The sequence below is a fragment of the Hippoglossus hippoglossus genome, chromosome 8, assembly GCF_009819705.1.
Source record: "Hippoglossus hippoglossus isolate fHipHip1 chromosome 8, fHipHip1.pri, whole genome shotgun sequence".
NCBI lineage: Eukaryota > Metazoa > Chordata > Actinopteri > Pleuronectiformes > Pleuronectidae > Hippoglossus > Hippoglossus hippoglossus.
The window spans coordinates 10,661,302-10,682,042 of record NC_047158.1 but is presented as its reverse complement, the minus strand read 5'-3'; the positions used below and the strand labels follow the sequence as shown (position 1 = coordinate 10,682,042).

The 20,741-nt window shown below is 43.3% G+C and overlaps 3 protein-coding genes across 6 annotated transcripts; all 3 read left to right on the top strand.

Moving 5' to 3' along the window:
* The first annotated feature begins 345 nt into the window (after window positions 1-345).
* fam117aa (family with sequence similarity 117 member Aa) lies at window positions 346-7,921 on the top strand. 4 transcript variants are annotated; one of them, XM_034593877.1, is made up of 8 exons: window positions 346-613; window positions 2,450-2,595; window positions 5,139-5,234; window positions 5,415-5,526; window positions 5,883-6,004; window positions 6,375-6,600; window positions 6,706-6,880; window positions 7,120-7,921. In XM_034593877.1, the coding sequence occupies exons 1-8, from the start codon at window positions 490-492 to the stop codon at window positions 7,331-7,333; spliced, it is 1,215 nt and encodes a 404-aa protein (XP_034449768.1). In that variant the 5' UTR covers window positions 346-489; the 3' UTR covers window positions 7,334-7,921. The 4 variants fall into 4 exon arrangements, with proteins under 4 accessions (XP_034449768.1, XP_034449769.1, XP_034449767.1 ...); XM_034593876.1 differs by having other exon boundaries at window positions 347-613; window positions 5,415-5,531; window positions 5,888-6,004; XM_034593878.1 differs by lacking the exon at window positions 5,415-5,526 and having other exon boundaries at window positions 5,888-6,004.
* A 1,233-nt stretch (window positions 7,922-9,154) lies between these two features.
* On the top strand, window positions 9,155-17,309 carry slc35b1 (solute carrier family 35 member B1). Its single transcript, XM_034593672.1, has 9 exons — window positions 9,155-9,772; window positions 10,574-10,677; window positions 11,082-11,212; window positions 11,301-11,331; window positions 12,842-13,002; window positions 13,154-13,280; window positions 14,840-14,946; window positions 16,058-16,211; window positions 16,630-17,309. The coding sequence occupies exons 1-9, from the start codon at window positions 9,648-9,650 to the stop codon at window positions 16,680-16,682; spliced, it is 993 nt and encodes a 330-aa protein (XP_034449563.1). The 5' UTR covers window positions 9,155-9,647; the 3' UTR covers window positions 16,683-17,309.
* Window positions 17,310-18,644: 1,335 nt separating this feature from the next.
* Window positions 18,645-20,432, top strand: ndufa4l (NADH:ubiquinone oxidoreductase subunit A4, like). Its single transcript, XM_034593571.1, has 4 exons — window positions 18,645-18,794; window positions 19,466-19,554; window positions 19,692-19,752; window positions 20,136-20,432. The coding sequence occupies exons 1-4, from the start codon at window positions 18,753-18,755 to the stop codon at window positions 20,190-20,192; spliced, it is 249 nt and encodes an 82-aa protein (XP_034449462.1). The 5' UTR covers window positions 18,645-18,752; the 3' UTR covers window positions 20,193-20,432.
* The last annotated feature ends 309 nt before the right edge of the window (window positions 20,433-20,741 follow it).

The window sequence follows — 20,741 nt, the reverse complement described above, 5'->3', positions numbered from 1 at the left end:
GTGTGTGTCCTCCTCACACCTCAACATGAAGGATCATTATGTGCAACTTGTTGTGGTTCACTGAAGAAGCAGACTCCCTCTGCTAATGCAACTTGAACACAAAGAATGAGGCAACATTTAAAAAACACCATGGTCTTCACCATCATCATCATCACCATCAGATCGAGCAGGGTGTCCGGCTGTGGGTCGTCCCCCAGGATGGAGTGAATGTGGCCGGGAGACGAGAGTCAGGAGCCGTGAGGAAGGACAGCGAAGGACTGAGAGGGAGAGAGAGAGAGAGAGAGAGAGAGAGAGAGAGAGAGAGAGAGAGAGAGAGAGAGAGAGGGTGTGTGTGTGTGTGTGTGTGTGTGTGTGTGTGTGAGAGAGAGAGAGAGAGAGAGAGAGAGAGAGAGAGAGAGAGAGAGAGAGAGAGAGAGTGTTTTCATAAGCGGAGCTCGGCCGTGGGAGCAGAGCAGAGCAGAGCAGAGCAGAGCAGAGCAGAGTGGGGGGATGTCGGGCAGAAGTGGAGGAGCGCCTCGGGGGTGCAGCAACCCCAGCCTGCAGCCCCTCAAAGCCACAGTCCCATACCAGCTCCAGAGGGGCTCCGCTCTCCTCTGCAGGGAGGTCAAGACGGGTAAATACACACTCACTGAGGGGGAGGAGGAGGAGGAGGAGGAGGAGGGTCACATCAGATCAGCATTCACTTCCATGTGCTCCAATGTAGGGATGTCGCGGTGTGGGAATAAAACACACTGGTGTCAACAGCAGTGTTTACTGAGTGACATTTGCTTCACATGTTGTGTGCAGTGTTAAAGTACATAGACTCTGACAGTGTCATAATAATTTTATAGATCTCAAAGAAGTTTTGTGCTGTTGTTTAATTTTAACATCTATCTATCTACCTACCTACCTACCTACCTACCTACCTATCTATCGATCGACCGACCTACCTATCTACCTACCTACCTACCTATCTATCTATCTATCTATCTATCTATCTATCTATCTATCTATCTATCTATCTATCTATCTATCTATCTAATTATTTAACACCAAATATGCTAGGATCGGGCTCTGTCCACTGGTAACACTAACCACCCTATACTCCAAAGTTGAAACCTTTGTTTGCTGTCACACATTTCATCAATATTACCAGCCGTACCGAAGTGTTACCCATGGTCAAAGGTATAACTTCTGCTGTTTGACATCTAAGTGTTGTGGTGTCTTTTGCAACAGCAAAACTGATCGATCTTTCCATAACGTTCTCTTTATTGCATCACAGAGAAACCCAATGATCAGTAATGAATCAGTTAATTTATACCATTTCTTTAAATCAACCCTCCAAACATGTTCTTCTTCTGCTTTTTCTCTGTGTTATATTCTTAGTTTTTAAGTTTCACACTTGGCTGGACAATTGGTTTGCTCTGGCAAACTGTGTTGGGCTCTTCTGTGGGGGTTATTTTATTGGCATAGCAACTCATTGGCTAATAACAGATTAATTATTGTTTTATATAATTGTTAGTTGGTTGGAGCTAAGGGGACCGTGTGGAATCAGAGCCTGGAGCTCCCAAAATATGAAGAATGGTGATGATTAAGCAATTTCTGAGTTGATAAGTTCTTAAATCTTAGCTTCCACTGATACTGACATTGATTATTTGCAGCAAACTTAATTCAGACTTGGTGGACAAGCTTCTCAGTATGTTTCAAGGCTGCTGACCGTGAAACATACCGCTCTTCTCATAATGTTATTTGGACACTCGGTCGCCCCTGTGCACTCTGACCTGTGGGATCTGTGCTGCATGCTTCACGCGAACACAGCAGCAGCTTTAAAGGCCTCTTTGTTTTACTGTGGGTGTGTTGTTCTTTCACCATGTCCCTGAGAGTCACATCTGCATGTAGTGGTGTTTATTTATACATCCTGTCTGCCCTGCAACCTGGTGGCTGTGTGTGTGTCTGTGTGTGTGTGTGTCAGATATACAAATAGCTTGTGGTGACTGTTGCCCATGTTGTGTAGTTGGATGGCTTTGGTCCAGGTCAAAGGCACGGTCCACACCTGCCAGAGATTACAATGAGCTGCCAACACACACACACACACACACACACACACACACACACACACACACACACACACACACACACACACACACACACACACACACACAGCACAAGGTTGGGGAGGAAGCCTGGGAGCAATTTTGTGAACGACCACCACTGGTTTTAACATGCTGTTTAGCCTCACACACACACACACACACACACACACACACACACACACACACACACACACACACACACACACACACACACACACACACACACACACACACACACACACACACGAGAAGTAATGTTACTACAGGCTGAATATGATCACACAGACAGAAATAGTTTTGAAATGTACTTAGCGAACACTTACACAACCCTGACATGCTAACCCACTTCATGTGTTTTTCTATCTGCTCCCAAAAAGCTGACAGGACGGCGGCTCGTCCTCCCAAACCCACCATCCGCAGAGCGCTTTCTTTAGACGCCATCGTTGGACCCTATCTGCAGGGACAGTGGCCCAAAGATGCGGAGAGCGCGGGCGTCACCTGCGTCAACGACAAAGCCACACAGGTGGATATCAGTATATTATGATGGTGCCAAATTACAAGTGGTGCTTTGGTGTAATTACTGTGTTCAAACAAGAGTCTGGATAAACGGCAGTGTGCTATACCAGTGCAACTGGTAGTGTAAGAACAAGTGGTATCTCCCAGACAACCTGTTGCTGCATGTTGCAGAAGAGAGCAGATTGCACTTCTCCTCTCTTGTAAGTCTAGTGTAAGTTTGCGGGCACTGCAGGTGTCTGCTGGTGGTTCCAGTTCCCCGCTGCACGTAGAACGCACCCAACTGGAAATAGTTGTTTTTGTTCTTCTTTTAAAGTATGCTGTTCTCCCCTCGCCACCCCCCACACCACACACCCCACCCAGCCACTGTATATGCCCCTTAACTAGTGCACAAAGACCCGGCCGACTTCACCAAGCTCCGTAGCCTCGTCTCTGCTACTGACACAGTTTACACCCAAACGAACCCCCTTCGCCTCCATTGTGAGGAGCAGACCCCGCCTGACCTCATTGTACAGACAACCCATCCCCCAGCCCTCTCCTCAACCACACACATGCACACCCACTACCACCACCACCACCACCCCACCCAGCAGCTCCTTCTGCCATGTTTCCTCCACATTACTTCAGATAATATAACTGACTGTTTGCCAATATTTGATTCCTTTGCTAATTTGCACAAAAGACGGATGGGAATCAGTTTTGTAGAAGTCGTTTTTAGGGAGACACAAATGTGTGTATGACATTTTATCCATCCGGCAATTAGAATGGCTCTCAGCAGAGCACCTACCTCCTCCAAGGCGCAACAGTCTCCTTATATGCAATCAAGCTGCACCAAATTGCACACAGTCATAGATATCAGTTCCCTTAATATGCCAGATTAAGTGAAAATGTAATAAAAACATTAAAAAAAAGGCCCTGTTCCACAATGGTAAAGAGAGCGATTAAATAAATTCCTGGATCCGCCCCTTTCCCAGGGACCCACGCCACAATGAGTTCTTTCTTGGCCCATTTCTCATGCTTCCACCAAGACTTGTGGAAATCCAGTCTGTAGATTTGGCATAAACAGATGAAAACACAACCTCCTTGGCAAAGTTAATTAACCAACATAAATGAGAATTGGTATCGGAGGAAAGTCAGAATTACCAAAATTTGTCGCATTTGTCCTGTCTGTACAAAATTGTATGACAATCCATCCAATATTAGTTAAGAAATAAAATATTGTCGCTTCCAGATCTTTAAAGATTTTTTCGTTTTATGAGTTTAAGTTGAACATCTTTGCATTGTCCACCACTCGTGGCACAAACCAAGCAGTTGGAAGATTTGACCTTGGCCTATTATAAAAACTCAAAATAGAACTATAGATTAATAGATAATAAAGATCATACTTATGTGCAGCTCTTATTATTGATGTTGTGTCCACATTGCAAGCAGGACGTTGTGAGTGTTAACGAATTGCCTAAGTTGGAAACATTAGCCATGCAGACCAAATGCTCGGCTACCTTTGAATCTTTTTATAGACTTGTGTCCCATGATACCCTGGTCATGTTTTGGGGAGGGTGGGGTTGTTGGTGCTGGATGATGGGGAGGTGGCAGCTGTAACACTACACCGACGTCACCGTGCGACTGACTCATGCTGCGTTCTGACTTATTTAGCCCGGCTGCGATGGACTGGGTACGAGTCGCCTGGACAGGGCAGAGGATGGGGTTGATGTTTCCGTGCGGGCAGCCACTGCACCAGAAAGATTTCTCTGAGTTGTGGGGGGCCGCGTAAAGGAACAGGTTGTGTTTCTGGGGACGTAGAGCTGTGACGTAGCCAGAGAGCTAAACGATTGTGCGTAATGTTAGCTGGCTGATGAATGTCATGGACACTGGTGAGTGGAGGCTCAGATTGTTTGCAGGCGTGTGAAGCAGTTGACCCTGAGGAGGCGGCGGAGGCACCAGAAACTGCTGAGTGCCTGCTCCCGTTGGTCAACTCATGATGAACTTCCAGCCGCCTGCACCCAACCAGCAACCTGCAGCGGTCAGCCAGACTCCCACTGGTAGAAGATCAAGAGTCAATGTGAAGAAATCGGTACAGACATATTAGTGACTGTAGGAAGTTGTAGATTAGTGACGTGCAAAATAAGTGCACAAAAAAGCTGTTGGGTGTTTGTGTTTTTTTTCCTCTACAGTATTTGAATACTGACATAACTGTATGTGTGGTAATGTGTTGAATGCTGATAGTTGCACTGTATTTATAGTCTGCGCAGTGATGCGGTTTGGATGTTTTCTCGTGTGTTTGTGGAAGTGGAGCTGTTTTCCAGCTCAGAGTGGTTTGCCTGTTGCTTTCCTCTGCACAGCTGTTGTGGGGCAGGTGTGCAACAACAGCTGCGGGGCTCCACTTCACTGCTCTAGTGTTGACTAGAGCTCAGTGAGTTGAACAGAAAATAAAAGAGGCCTTCCAACGGTCAACCCTGCTGAGTTCCTTCCATAAAATCATTGTTTCTGCCAGAGCCCTCGTAAGGTTTCGATTGGCAAAACTAACCGCATTCTTAATAATGTCTTTTTTTAAAGACTCCAAGTTCCTGGGCAGAGGAGAGCCAGGGAAGGAGAAGTGCTGGCGGACACAAGCGCTCGGCGTCGTGGGGAAGTGCAGAACACTTGAGGGAGGTGAGTGTTTCAGTCCATAATTGCAGCAGCTTTGTTTCTCACCCGCTCTCAGGCCTCTTTACTCTGCAGCCCTCCCACTAGCAGCATGAAACCCTAACGGCCCCAGAGGGGAAAAGGAGTAACCTCTCCCTTTTCTGAATGAATCGTCTAGTTTCGTTTCCCTCTCCACTCTGCCCTCAGGTGGCCAAGCTGAGGCACCAGTTGCAGAAGCGCTCTCGCCATGCCCCTCCCTCAGCGGCGGGGCACGGGCTCCCCCACCCCCCCGTGCCAGCAGGTCATGCGGCAGGCGTCGCCCAGGTAGCTGCTCTTTTTCCTTTTGAGGATGTGCGAGTTCAAGAAACACAGGACACACATTTTCCAGATTGCCACGGATGCCTAACTGGCTGTCACAGGCAGACCAGGCAGAGCCCCTTAGCAACAGGGATATAAAAAAACACTGGTGCTTTTCTTAGGATCGGCTGTCATCAAAGCTCCTGTGTTACAGCCATTAGGTCACACAGCGACTATTTAAGACCAGAATATCCTACCGTAACATTCCAACACTATAGACGTATGGAACTGACTCTTTTGGAGAAGACACATAAGACACACGTAAGTGCACAGTCACATCTAAATATCGTCTAAATTGTTGCTGTATTTTGTGTGTTCTTCAGGCAACGCCCCTGATGCCCCTGAACAGACTCGCCCCACGACTGAGATGCAGCGTCGAAGGTCTTAACCTGGAGCTGGAAGACGTGTTTGGGTCTGAGAAACCGGACGATCAACTTGAGGTTGGCTCACTGAAATATGCCTACAACACGTATTTTAAATACCTAATAATTATACGTCTCTGCTAAGGCCCAACAGCCCCCTGAAGTTCAATCCAGCTGCACCAAATGTCACACAATTGTATGACATCAGTCCCCTTTATGTGCCTGATTTCTTTCCATCAAGTTCCATGAATTATTTCCTTGGAAAATTTGTGAAAATGTTGAATTCCTGCAATGTTAAAGAAAGTGCATTAAAATTCGTGGGTCTTCTCCCTGATCCGGATTCGCACCAAAATGTAATGGATTCTTCTCTGACTCATACTGAATTTCTCACTTATCCAGCAGCTCCATTTCCTTCCCTCACTCTTTGATTTTGTTTCCCTTTTAAAAGGTTTTGGACATCCCAGACGGCCACAGGGCTCCTGTCCCTGCCCAGAGGTGCAGCAGTGGCTCTCAGAGCGAGCCCTCCCCCGGGCCCCTGGACCCTTCCCTCCTGTCTCCCTGTCAGTCCCCCTGTCCTCTCGATCCAGCTCTTCTCTCGCCTTCAAACTCCCCTCATACCTTGAACCTGTTGCTTTTGTCACCTTCACAGTCTCCCTGTCCCATCGGAGAGCCAGGTAAGACAACTCTGCGATTTTATATATATTTCGAGATTCTTTCAAATTCTGTTTTTTGTTTTAGGAGTTATTACTAAATGTATTTGGATATTTCTGACCCTACAGAGCCGGTGGACTGTGAGTCTCTGTGTCCCTCTCCATCTTCAATGCTTCCTACATTTGCACTGGATCCTCCTCAGCTGCAGCCCTGCTCCTCTTCTCCTCAGCCCAGTAAAACCTACTCCTTCCAGCGCGAGCCGCCTGAAGGCTGTGAGCGAGTTCGAGTGTGCGAGGAGGCCATGTAAGCACCATGTGTAGATCGTGTTAGCATAACTGGAAAGCTTTGCACTTGTATGTATGAACAAAGTACAACAAAGTAATTTGTGAAAACAATGGGGACAATTAAGAGAGAAGTACAAAGCCCTTGGCTGTGTAAAGTGGGTTTACTTCCTTGATTGTCTGTTTTAGATTGTTACTGAAGTTGTCAGCTGGAATCTGAAACAACAATCTGAAACATCTTGTCTGTCTCCTCACCTCCAGGTCTGCTTGTCTGGATGGGCCTCTCCTCCAGCGGTCCTGCCCCGACCCCAACAAAGTGAACTTTACTCCCCACGGAGGCTCTGCTTTCTGCCCCGTCAGTCTCCTGAAGCCCCTCCTGCCCTCCATGGACCTCCTCTTCCGGGGCTTGTCGGTGTCTCCTGTCACCGGCTGCCCGGGACAAGCGTCTCCCACCAGGCACCTCGGCATGCAGTAGGTGCACATCTGAGGAGATCATCTCAGGACTAAAGCACACTATTCAGCGGGGACCTGGAGGAACTGGATGTGTTTTACATGAAATCACTTGGCTCATCACTGGTGTTACGGGGCACGATCACTGTGATCGATAGAAGAGACTTTGAGACCGTTATCGTCAGACTTCAGACTAACTTTGGCCTGAAAGTCTGGCTGCTTTACTGATTATTTCCAACTGCAGGATGTTTGGATTCAGCTGATATTTACTTCATAGGCAGTTGATTTGTTTTGTAAAATAGTCTTCTCCTATGTGGGTTGAGGATTAGACTACAAGCCTTCAGCTCTGGAAATGTTGGCAAATGCTAGAACATTTTTTAGGAACACAGAGGCTTTTTCCTTTTTGATTTTTAGTTATTTGCAAACAGCTCAGAGAAAGACTGCAGTCTGCTGGGAGGATTTTTAGTATCAACATGAGTGAATTCAGAGAACCAAACACAGCTCACGTGTTGACTTGAGTATTACTTCCTTTACTGTCGCCTGACCCCTGTAAAGCGTGGTTAGGTTGAGGTGAAGTTTCAGCTTCATATTTAACAAAAACAAAATACTTGATTGGTTTACTCCTGGAGTTTTATATGTGTTTGGCCTATAGTTTACGGCGGCCTACTTTTCTACAAATGTATTTCTAGCAAGATTTATATTTTTGTATCTTTGTAATGAACTTATGTGGCTGGTGATGCTGTTTTTGTTCACTAAGGAAACTGACTTCTGTACGTTGGTGCTTTGTAAGCAGGGAAATGGTGTTTTACGAGCTTTACTCAGAGATGTTCTGAGACCATGTTTCCCTTCCTAATGCCGATTCTGATACCCGGACATTGCCTATCAGCCGATACAGAATACCAATCCGATACCAGTGCATTTAATAGAATAACAACTTACATAATGTACTTTAACAGTGCACTTGTGCCACTCCTTGAAACTGAAGTCTTGCATTTGTTGCATGTCGCCATTTTACTTGTGGGACTTTGCCGTGGGAAATATTGCCAAATTGTTGACGTTTCAGCTGGCTCTGACAAATGCTACGTTAAACAGAAAATTGCAGTTTAATCTGGGTGAAACTAATATACTTTTAACATGTGGTATCAGATCGGTACTTAGGTTTGCGTACTCGACGATACCCGACCTGGTATTTCCAGTAGTATCGGAGGCCTTTCTGATGCTGGAACATCTCTAGCTTTACTTGCCTATGTGGCCATTGTTCTAAACTGTTGCAACCTCTATAATATTTAGAATATCTCAGACTTGATTATTGCACCCATTTCTTTTTTGTTTTACCCTTTTCAGGGTGATACCAGTTCAGAATGTTTTGTGTGCTTTTGCTTTTGTTCAGAAAATAAAATATTTTTTTTTTGGACATTCAAATATTTTCTACAACACTGTAGTTATTGTTTCTTCGTCTTGTTGTCATTTTCGCCTTTGACACGTGGATTTGTGGTTTTTAAATCTAAGCACCGCCTTTCCCTTCTTCTTCACCCATACTCCGCTCTCTGATTGGCCGAGGGCGAATCTCCAGCGCCTACTATGGACCAATGCATTCAATCCACATCCTAGGACGACAAAAAGGAACGGGACATATTCAAGGAAGGCCCTCACATATTTCTATAGCATTCTTTAAAAATGCCATATCATAAAGCACGATTAAAGTCTCAAGTTTGACAAAAATAATGTGTACTTCTTGTCGTGTTTCTCACGCTGGCTTCACGAAGTCACAGTGAACACACAGTAATGCGTGTGAGTTCACGGTTTAATGATTGCTCAATGTAATGGGTCAGGCTTCACTGAGGACACCCTCGGGGTCTTTTCACAAAGCCTTTTACATTACGCGACTTCCTTTTTTTTTTTTTTTTTTATCTCTAAATATAAGTTTGATTCCTGAATGGAGACGCGGACTGACATCCTCTGACAGTCCGTGTGTAAGGAGGGAGTCACACGCTGTTGGTGTTACATGTGTCCCGGAGCAGATCGTCTGCTTCTCAGAGGCAGGACGAGTCCAAATAAACCATAATGACTTGATACCTCTAGAAATCCCACACAGGTCTAGACCGGTGAAGACGGTGTTAGAGCATCGGACAAAACACTCCACTGTGCACCAGAGAGCTTGGTGACATTCATCAGAAAACCACCCAGCTTCTAAAAAAACTATCACGGCTAATAGGGGGGAAAACACGAGCGCCATTTCCGGGTTCGTGACATCGGCTATAGTGGAGCGGGACGTCGGTGTGAGGGGCGGCGGAGGAGCAGCGGTGTCGGTTTCCATACCCGGGCTGGTGGAGGACAGCATGGCTGCGGGGAAGGGAGCAGGGAAGCCCGCCTCGCTGTGGGACAACATGCGGATACGCTTCATCGTCTGCTTCATCGGAGTGTTCGTGTGTTACTTTTATTACGGCATATTACAAGAGACCATGTAAGTAACAGTCCCACCTCGATGCAGCTGTTCTGTTCACTGCCGAACTCGATTTACAAACCTGCCAATTTAACGTTTTGAGATTGTAATACGAAAGTGTGCGACATTCTCTTAATTGATGCTTTTACATGTGATGTAGCTGCAGCATTTAAAAACGTGTAGGTCCTCTCTACATCAGGGAATATCTTTGTTACTGTATGAACAAAACAAGCTTTACCTTTCCTATCTTGATCAATACATCATATGCAATATCTATTTTACTGTAAGGACCAAACTATCTTTATCCTTCCTATCTTCATCAATACAACTTTAATAATCAGCAATCATATCTGTTGTGGTTCTCTGAACTGTGAGTGTGGCTTAAAACTTAACTGCATAACAACTACTGAGGGAAGACATGCATGGTATGTTTACCCCAAGTCACGAGAGGGGACAGGTCTGGTTTCAAACTGGTATGTGTGGGAGTAATCAGCCTTTTCACAACCGGAACAATTCACTCATGTTAACTATTTTAATCTAATTACACTGAGGCCAGAGTTGTCTTTTTTGCGAGTTCTAGACTACAACTGAAAACTGACACTAAGCTAGACACCACCCTGAGAAAATATCCCCACCACCCTGTCAGTTGTAATTCAATGCATCACAGCCTCTCCTTTACAGGGGGCCTTTTCACAGCTCGGAGTCTGAAGCTATCCTCTTCAACCCTCCCTCCTGTCAAGGGGGCAGTGAAGGGTTCAGTTTCAGAGTCGTTGTCTGAGAATTGTTAACCTCAACACAATGTTGTTTCTCTGACTTCTCCAGCACCCGAGGTGATTATGGCGAAGGAGAAAAGAAGGAGAAGTTCATATTCGCAAGGACATTGGTCTTCATCCAGTGCATCATCAATTCGCTGTTTGCTAAGATCTGTGAGTATGTACTGTACAAGGGAGACAAACACTCCTTAGAATGACTCTTACCCCCGTCAAGGCCCAACAGTCTCTTAAATTCAACCAAGGTGCATCCATATTGCACACACTCATCGATATTGGTCTCCTTTCCACCAAGATTCACCAAGTATTCCCTGGGTTATCCATGAAAATGTTGAAAAACACCATATCTCTAAATTTTGAAGAAAAAAGTTCCTGGATCTGTCTCCTGATCCAGATCTGCATGAAAGTTTTTTATGTTTTTTTTTACTGACCACATCCTTCCACCAAGCTTAGTCATTATCTGTTGTGTAGTTTTTGCGTAATCTTCCTCACAAACAAACAGACGGAGGCGAAGAGGTTTTTTGGTGTCTTTTATTTAACACGTTTCTCTTTTTCATTAGTGATCCAGTTTTTTGAGCCTTCAAAACAAGATCACACCAAGAACTGGCTCTATATACTGTGTTCCCTGTCTTATCTTGGAGCCATGGTGTCCAGTAACTCTGCCCTTCAGTATGTTAACTATCCCACACAGGTGAGTTGGCTTTTTGGGGGGAAAGTTCATTTAATTTTGGGGGATTTTGTATCGGTACTTCTTGGCACTCATCTTTTTCTTGTGATAGGTATTGGGAAAATCCTGCAAGCCCATACCAGGTAAATATGATAATATCACTTTGGGTTATATCTTGCATTCTAACTGTATAGCTGTACCAACATATCGCCTCCTGTCACCTAAACAATGTGCTATTAAATGAATGTCTAGGCTTATGTTTGTGTTTTGTAAAGGAAGAAAATAATTTGATTTCAGTAGAGCACATTTTTCACCAAGGCCCAACTGTCCCCTCATGGAAGCACATTTATATTCACTAGATCATTCATCCAGATCCATGGATTTTTCTATGAAATTAACAGACGCGCTTTCTAACAATGTTAAAGAAAGTGAGAAAAATGATTGGTTCTGCCCCCTGATCCGGATCCACATCAAAATGTCCTGCTGCCCTACAGACTAAAAAACAAACGCAAAGAAAAACATAACCTCCTTGGTGGAGGTAATAATAGTTATGGAGGTTTTCTGGAAGCTGGTGAAAGGAGAACTCCGGCAGCAGCTGATGTCTTATGCAGAAGATTTTAATGTAGACTTGATGCATCAAAGGGACCAGAAGGTGGAACAATATACAAACGCTAACAGAGTAACATGAGCAATTGTCACCCCCGAGTCTGAAGATGTCTCCCACAGCCTCCCAGTATATCTTCCTCTACTTGCGTCACCTATTCCAACAGCACATCCATGAATGGCTAGAATTGCTGTCACTCTCTATGTTACATGTAGGTGTTCGCATCCCTTTGGATAGTTAAGTCTAAATATCCATTCCTAAATCACATTGTGTCCTTACGTCTTGCCATTGGTGTAATACGCAAAAGGTTTAAAGGTGATGCCTCTCTGTCAGGAGCATCTGAGTTAGATATGAAAGTCCCTCGACGTAGATACTACAGTGAACTGTCGGTTGGTCCTTTATCTATAACCTGACCTTGGGTACTGATTAGAGAGAGAAGGGAGTATGTGTGGAACGAGGCAGGCCCCACTCTCCCAATGTTGTACAGATATAATGTGTAATACACATAATATATAGTGGCATATATAGTAATGTTTGAGGATGGTCAGAAATTCTTCAACAATAATGAAAATGCATTTCTTCTTGAGGCGTCTTCCTTTCCTCTGTCATAAATGTCGATCTAGAGATAAACCGTGTCATTCTGTACAAATTGTACTTTTGACAGTTGACATGCTTGTTTGTTCCTGCTAACTTAGCAAACTCTGCAAATTTCAGGCTTCTCCATTATGTTTCAATATTGACTTACATAATGTACAAAGTTAAGTTGCTGTGTGTCTATGGCACTTGACACACAATAAATGACCTGGGACACACAGAGCAAACAGATTATTTTCACAGCACACAGTTGTTGCAGGGCAGAGTATGTTCTGTTTGTACATGAAGGTTATCTCTTATTATACTCACACACGCCTTTTTTTTTTGCACTGTCCATATGTTCCACTCTCAGGCCTGACATTGTATCCAGGTTAAGATTAGCTCACACCACATGTATGTAACATTAGTATGCACAGCTTAAAGTGATCAGTCATGTTGGTGTTGTGTTGTTTCAGTGATGATCCTTGGAGTTACGATACTGAGGAAGAAGTACCCGCTGGCTAAGTACCTGTGTGTGCTGCTGATCGTGAGCGGCGTTGCTCTGTTCCTCTACAAACCCAACAAGAGCTCAGCTGTGGCAGATGACCACGCGTTTGGCTTTGGAGAGATTCTGCTGGTGAGACCACATGGCTTTATAGTGCACGCATTTCACTCGTATCACATTTACTGTCATGCGATTCAGATCTATCCCCGTCCCCTCACTGTATCCACGACCACTGTGACATTTCCATGACATTTGTCTCATGGCATGTTTTCGTGCGTCACAGCTGGTCTCATTGACATTGGACGGTTTGACTGGTGTGGCCCAGGACCACATGAGGGCTCGCTTCCAGGCGAGTGCCAACCACATGATGCTGAACATCAACATGTGGTCCACCCTGGTGCTGGGACTAGGTGAGTAAGCCGAAGTGTCTCTCCGTCAAACTCTAGTGTAACTGAATATGTGCGAGTTAGAATCAGGAGCATGTGTTTTTTTTATTCCAACCAAGCCAGGCTAATCTGACTGACTGGCACAGCCACAGCCAGACAGGAGAAAACTAATGAGCAAAGTCACCTTGGTGGGATTCAGTGCAGAATTAAACACAAACACTGGTGCAATAAACGTCCTGTTGCAGAGCTTCCCCTTTGGATAAAAGTTTGCATGTGTTGCTTTACCGATTCTGTATGAATGAACCTATAAAATGGTTCAAACTAAAAATCGTTTAAACCAATGCAGAGTGTATTCACATTTCACCGGTGTAGTTTAGGTATAATATTACATCATTCCGCCAAGTTTCGTGGTAATCCGTCCAGAGGGTTTTGTGTAATCGTGCTAACTAACAAACAAATAAACAAACGCAGATGAAAACATAACCTCCTTGGTTGATGTAAATATAGGTCAGTGTCTTATTTTATCACTATGCTGGGAAACTTTTCCACTCAGCAAACTACAACTGGTATTTCAGTATTAACAACAGAGTTATAACATGGCTGTCTGAGTGGTGTGGTTTATTTTCAAAAATATATGAAATTATTAGTTAGTGTGGATTTATAACATCACAATAAATCCTTACAAAAGATCCCAGGACCAATAAATGCTATGTAACTAATGACAATTCTAATAATAAGTAAAGGACCCAGACAAAAAGCAATCACCGCTGCGTTAGAGGCTCTTGAAGAAAAGGTGAACACGTCTCTCAGGAGGAAAAACTCAATTAATTCAGTCAAGGCAAAGTTTTTAGCATTATCTTTATAGATAAGGAATTCTGAACCTCAAAGACCTCGGGTCTATATGGAGGCTGCTATAATATGCCTGAGATTAAGGCACATAAAACAAATGTGATATAATGAGGGGCTGTCTGAGGTTAGGCACTAATGGGCTGTGTGATAAAGATCAGAAGGTCAAAGCCAATATGAAAACTGAGGGACTTCTATCATTTTTAAAACAAAATAATTGGCTGTTATCTGCCAGCGTGTTTCCATCCCGCCTGAAAGTCTGCTTTCCACTTTCATAAGTCGTATCACATTAAACAAAATACAGTTCTTGTTTTTCAGGACGTCTCAGATTCAGTTTGAGGTTGTATTAAAATACTTGCAAAAGGTCTTAAGTTTCACTCTGTGAAATCTGCCCATAGCCAGGTGCTCTCCTGCTGCCTTTATTATTATCTGCCCTCCACAGCTTTGAAGTGTATTTCCCAAGATATAAAGGTTCTTATTGCTACTCCCATGATTCCATGACACCCCCACACCGAAGCTTCACCTGACTGCTATTACTGTAGTAGGCCACATGGTGGTGCCATGTGGCCGCATTATAAATTATAAACACTGGTATGAATTTCTCAGCACATCAGTGTCAAGGACAGGGCGACCACGAAGCAACCACGACAGAGGAGACTGAGTTATGTTTTTAAAATGACATTAATTGTATTTTCTTTTCCTGCTCCCGCTGCTTTTTTCTTCCTCTCTGCTCTCAGCTGTGTTGTGGACCGGGGAGATCTGGGATTTCCTGAGTTTCACTGAACGTCACCCCAGCATCTTCTACAATATTCTCCTGTTTGGACTCACCAGTGCTTTAGGGCAGGTGGGTGGAAAAACTGAAGTTGTCAGATATTTTTTTTTATCTGTTTATTGGGTCGTTAGGTCTGAAAAGCTGTTTTCTCCGGAGTTCAGTGCATGTCTCAGAGCAGCTTATGGGGGTTTTCAGGAAAAATTCTCCATAAACAATTTTCTGGACATTTCCGGGTGTTTGCTGTTCCCATAAGACGAACACAGCAGGAGACTGTCGTGGTCAGACACGTTAACAACAACAGGAATATGTCCAGAATATTCAAGCGAGGGATGGCATGTGGGTGCAGTATGCTGGATGGAGGACATGGCGTATAAATTCTATGGAAAGCAGAGTGTTTTATATTTACAGAACATTGACACCGGCATCAGCCCTGATTACAAAAAGCTCATGTATCCAATCCTTCCAAGTTGACATCTTTGTTGGCGTCATCTAAATGTATGAATCCTCTTTCATCCTGAGATATCTGTATTTTCCTGCTGTATTCTCCCTTGGGCTCACTCTGACATTTTACAAGGTTACTAGAAGGAAAAGTTATGGAAAATGTCCAGAGCAACCGGCTTGAACATTTGAGTTCTCACCTACACCGCTCTCAGGACAATTCCTGGCATGTCTTCATTGCATGTCTGAAAGCAGCTTATATATTAATAAGCCAAGCTTTTGTACACAGGCCACACTCGTATCATTTAACATAAGCGATCTTTTAACATCTGTTTCTAGGATGGCTGTAATGACCTTTCTGATAAGGTAGACAGCCATAACAAACAACATCTGTGTCTCATGCTCAGTTAGTCTCTCTTAGTGATACATGTGTAATTGTGATCTATTGTCTGTGTCATGTGAGGACATCTGGGTTTCAATGCATCTGCAAGGAAAGCCTTCAGAGGTGGGTGGTATTACACGCTGTTAACTTGTATTACTCATCACTCTCCTCCCCAATTCACTGGCCATAAATAAACCGCTTCTGCATAAGACATCTGGGTCTCCCCAACCTATTTCCAGCAGCTCGCTAGATTTCTTTTTTCATTATAGATGTGGTCGGTGTAGTTGCAAGGGGAAATCCAGTAAGACTACCTTCTTCACATTGTGTATTCAAATTACAATCTTTTTAAAAATCCTTTTCCAGACCTTCATCTTTATGACGGTGGTGTACTTCGGGCCTCTGACCTGCTCCATCGTCACCACCACGAGGAAGTTCTTCACAATCCTTGGCTCCGTTCTTCTGTTTGGCAACGTCATGTCTACTATGCAGTGGGTCGGCACCATCCTAGTTTTCCTCGGTGAGAATAAACACCCGATTTCCTCTCGTCTTCACTCAAAAAAATCCCACGTTTTTCTCATTAATTCAGATATTATCGATATAAAAATGGTGGGAGATTATAATATCAATTACTAGCAGAAATGAGGCTGATTCCATCAAGAACTGTAGCAGGAGATAGTTACTGTATGTCTTTATTGTATGAAACTAATCGGTCCAGTTGGGGATTATTCAAGTGTTCCACGCAAACCATTGGGTTGACTGGTAAATTATGTACTGAGAATAGGGAAGCCAGTAAATGTGATGCCGACACAGAGAAGATGCCAGTGCTTGTATTTTTTATGTTTTTATTTCATTTTTTATTCTGTTGGTGTAAGGGGTGTTTAACTGCCAAGACTTTCCTTTGCTCCTGTATAACATTTTCCGTTGTCTCACCTTAGGTCTTGGATTTGATGCTAAATTTGGCAAGGGCCCAAAGAAGACGACGCACTAACACATCTGGAACGCAGAGAGAGACAGAAACATTGCAGAAGAAATGCAGACACTTTCGAGCCAGTATCTTTATTTTCTTAAGACATCCAGTATAGGCAAACTGTGCCTATGATATGTTCAAGTACCCTATACGTTTTTTTTACATTAACTGTATTTAAAAGTCGTCTTAGTTTTCACTCCCATATTTCTGTTGATTATACTGTAAAGAACGTTTAACTAGGGATCAAGTTCTGACTGAGCTGCCATGAGCACTTAACATTGTGTTTGCACCACAAGCTACGACAGTTTTGTGGAAGAATTTGGACTGGCTGACAGTTGCTCCATTGAGACAAATCTTTTAATGTTTCTGAAACCAGCTCGCCTCCCTCGAATGGAAGTTGAACCAAACAAAGCCTAAGAATTTCAGCATTTAACTTACCACCAAATATGGTTTGATTTACAAATTGTTGCTTGATTATCACATCCTGTTTATTTCTTGGCAAACAATTAGCCAAGTTTCCTGCCATTTATAAATAATGAACGATTGTATGTGGCCTGTTGTGTTATGTCCAATCTTACTATTGAATTGTTTTTACTTTTATTTTCTACAAGTCGAAAATCACTTGCCATAAAAGGGATATTGTGATATAATTTCATTGTCATTTTCTTTTTACTCCATTGGTTCACACCAGTGAGCATTTTTAGGATAAAATAAGGAACTAACATCCATCTTAATAGTATATCTTAAAGTCCCTTTTAAAAAATCATATCTGGGAAAAGCAACCATATACATTTACTTCAAGACTACTTAATTACAACTTTGAGTACAAGTATAACTTGTGTATTTCTATTTGGGTACTTAGATTGCAGCTCAGAGGGAAACTTTCTTTCCATTTTACTTATTTGACAACATGAGTTACTTTGCAGGTACAGATTCTTAAGATTTATAAAAGTGCAATATTGTCAAGTGAGCACCATAAAGTAGTTAAGACCTTTACCAGCTTCAGCGTCATTGATGCTCACACGTTAATGCATCAATAATTTTAATGTAATAATATATGTTCATCTGTAATGGGCCATTGTACATAGTTAATGTAGAAATCAGGAAGAGCTTTATTTTCATTATACTCTGGGACAATGAAATTGTAAGCTCTCTTGTGCAAAGATGCAAAATGCATTTTACTTTTGGCGCTTGAAGTATATCTTGATGCAAATACAACTAGTACTTTTGCTGAAGGAAAGTTGTCTGGAAGCAGGATCTTACTTGATTTATTGACTAATTGCGTTGAGGATTTTTGAATTTATTCCTCTACTGGTGTTGTTGGCTGATAAACGTATTTAAAATAAACACATTGAATTTATAAATGCTAATATTTTCCCACGTAGCTATATAACTTGTAAAACAGGTGGAGTAAAGATCAGCTCTTTTAGACGTGAGAATAAAAAATGATGAAGGACAACAGCGCCACCTGCTGCAACATTGAGACACACAGTTCAGCCTCTCACTGATCCAAGAGACAGGAGCAGTTAAGTTCATCTTATCTCCACAACATTTATTATGAAATCCAACACTTATATGTATTATTAAGTAAATTTATGTCACGTATACTACAGTAGTTAATACCTGATATAAATGTGGCAACAGTATATGAAACAGGATCGAATACACACAGTACATTCAATATTCTACACATTTATTAATGAGAACAATATAAAAAATGAGCAGTATTTGGATGGATTTTGTTTTGGGTTGAAAGCAGGTGAATAAATCGACATTAGAAAAACCAAACTATCTGCCAGTATACAATATTTTATGGAAATACAGGCAGAAAATAAAAAGAGCACATTTTGATGAAACCAGGTGAAATTACTCGGTTTTTATACATATAGGGAGTCAAATATACTTCATAAACACCGCATATGAATTAATAAGTGATGTGTTTTTTTGACACTCGCTCAGGCACTATTCGAAGCTTCCTACTTTCTTTCCTTGACCTCTCACATTAAATTACGCACCTTGTCGACGGGACTGGTGGTCTTCCGGTTACTTCTGTACGAACTCCGTTAAATCGGACTCCTCACGCGTTCAAAAATGATCGCCACTATCCGTAAACAGCTGAGCAGCCATCCAGCTGTGAGTAAACTCCACTTGTATTCCTTAAAGATTCGTGTTGGAGGCTTTGCTTCTTCAAGCATCTGTCAATTCTCCAGGCTAACCTAGCTTAGCCTGTTCAGCTAACTTAGCTTAGCTAGACTAGTTAGCGTCGGCTAGCTAGTGCTGCTCCGAGTTTGACCGCTCTGACTTTGACAAATCGTGTAAATCGTGTAGAGATGCTTCGTGTTTACTGCTGGTCTCTCACAGATGTGGATGAATAAACGTTTTCCAGACTTCACACGTGTGTTGACTTTGTGGCAGTTGATGCTTTGGAGTCAAATCAGGTCACGTTTTCGCGATTGAAGTTTAACCAGGGAAGCGCCGCTGTGCTGGAACTAGCAGCTACTAGCTTGACTGGGGGTCGTTAGCGAGCAGTTAGCCGTGCTAGCTGAAGTTCAGCCCGTCAAGAAGCGACGGGAGATACAGAAACAACCACGAGTTTTTAACTTATTTAAAGCCGACTGAGTAGAGTCTGTTTAATTTCCACCACCTTGTGTTCTGTGGGTGACGGTGTATGTGAAAGCAGCATCGCAGTGTTGTTGGTGTCCACAGCCTGTCAGCTGTCTCTCTCTGTGCTCACTCGTACAGAGCTGTGCTAATCTGTCCTGAAGTTTAAGAACATTTCTCACCAGCATGTCTGTCACTTCCAGCTCATCCCCCTCTTCATCTTCATCGGTGGAGGAGTCGTCATGTCCATGTCGTACCTGGCTCGTCTTGCTTTGAGAAACCCAGAAGTCAGGTAATGCCTCTCTAAACACATGATCTCGTATTTACCTACCTTCTTTATTTGAAGATGAGAAGTTGTGTAATATATGAAAATGTCACACTGTCTCTGCGGATTCTGTTTTTAATGTGTGCCTATCTTGTCCTCTGCAGCTGGGATCGCAACAACAACCCAGAGCCCTGGAACAAACTGGGCCCCACTTACCAGTACAAGGTGTGTTTCTCCTAAAGTCCTGTTCCTGCTGAGTGTTACTTTTCCGTGCTGAAGTGGTCACTGAAGGAGTAGTTACACACAGGCAGTTATCTTTAGGGATCGTAGTATGGATCTTTGCCAGACTTAATGCTGAGCTTTGGATCGTTCCTTCAGTTTGATTAATCAAATTACATAATCTGGTTATCTCTGCCTTGTGGTAATACATCTGGTGAAGTCATTAACTGGTCCCTCTTAAACAACAGTAATAGGAGTTTCTACAAGACACTTGAAATTGAATGATTCTGTAATATGTTGGGCGTCTTGCTGTGCCATGTCACCTCAACTTTATTCTTATGTGAAATATCTGGGTTTGGCCTCGAGCTAAAATTTGTTTGTGTTCTCAGTTTGCTGCAGTCGGAATGGACTACAGCAAGCTGAAGAAGGACCGTCCCGATTTCTAAAGGGTCACATCTGCTGGACACAAGGCACAAAGTTGGGATGATCCGCCGCACAGCCCCGTTTTGGACTTTCTCTGGAAACCTTTGGGGATGCAGAGGCTAAACCCGCACAATGATTCATATTTAACTTCTTCATTGCATCCCATTGGCTTTTTTTGAAATCTTTTCTCTTGTTTCTCATTGTCAGTCGCTCTCAATAAAGCGAATGAGTCTTTTCTCCTCCATACAGAGAAAAGCGCTTCATTTATTGTGGTTTTATTTGTCGGCACTTATGTTTTCAGTTGCCTTGATCCCGACTCATGTTTTTTTATTTGTAATGTCACAAGTGTGTATCGTGTATTTATTGGCATGGTCCCTCAGTTCACTCTCTGTTTACAGTCCTGCTCTGCTGTTGCTGTTTGGGTTTTGCTTTCACCTCATTTCACCTTCGTCCTGCCGTAACCCAACTGCTGGTGACTTGTGTGCCACACTATTCTTGGCTGCTGTCCAGAACCTTATCGGCATGGCAGGGGCAGACTTTACCCTGGTCACAAGTGAACAGAAAGCTCCCTC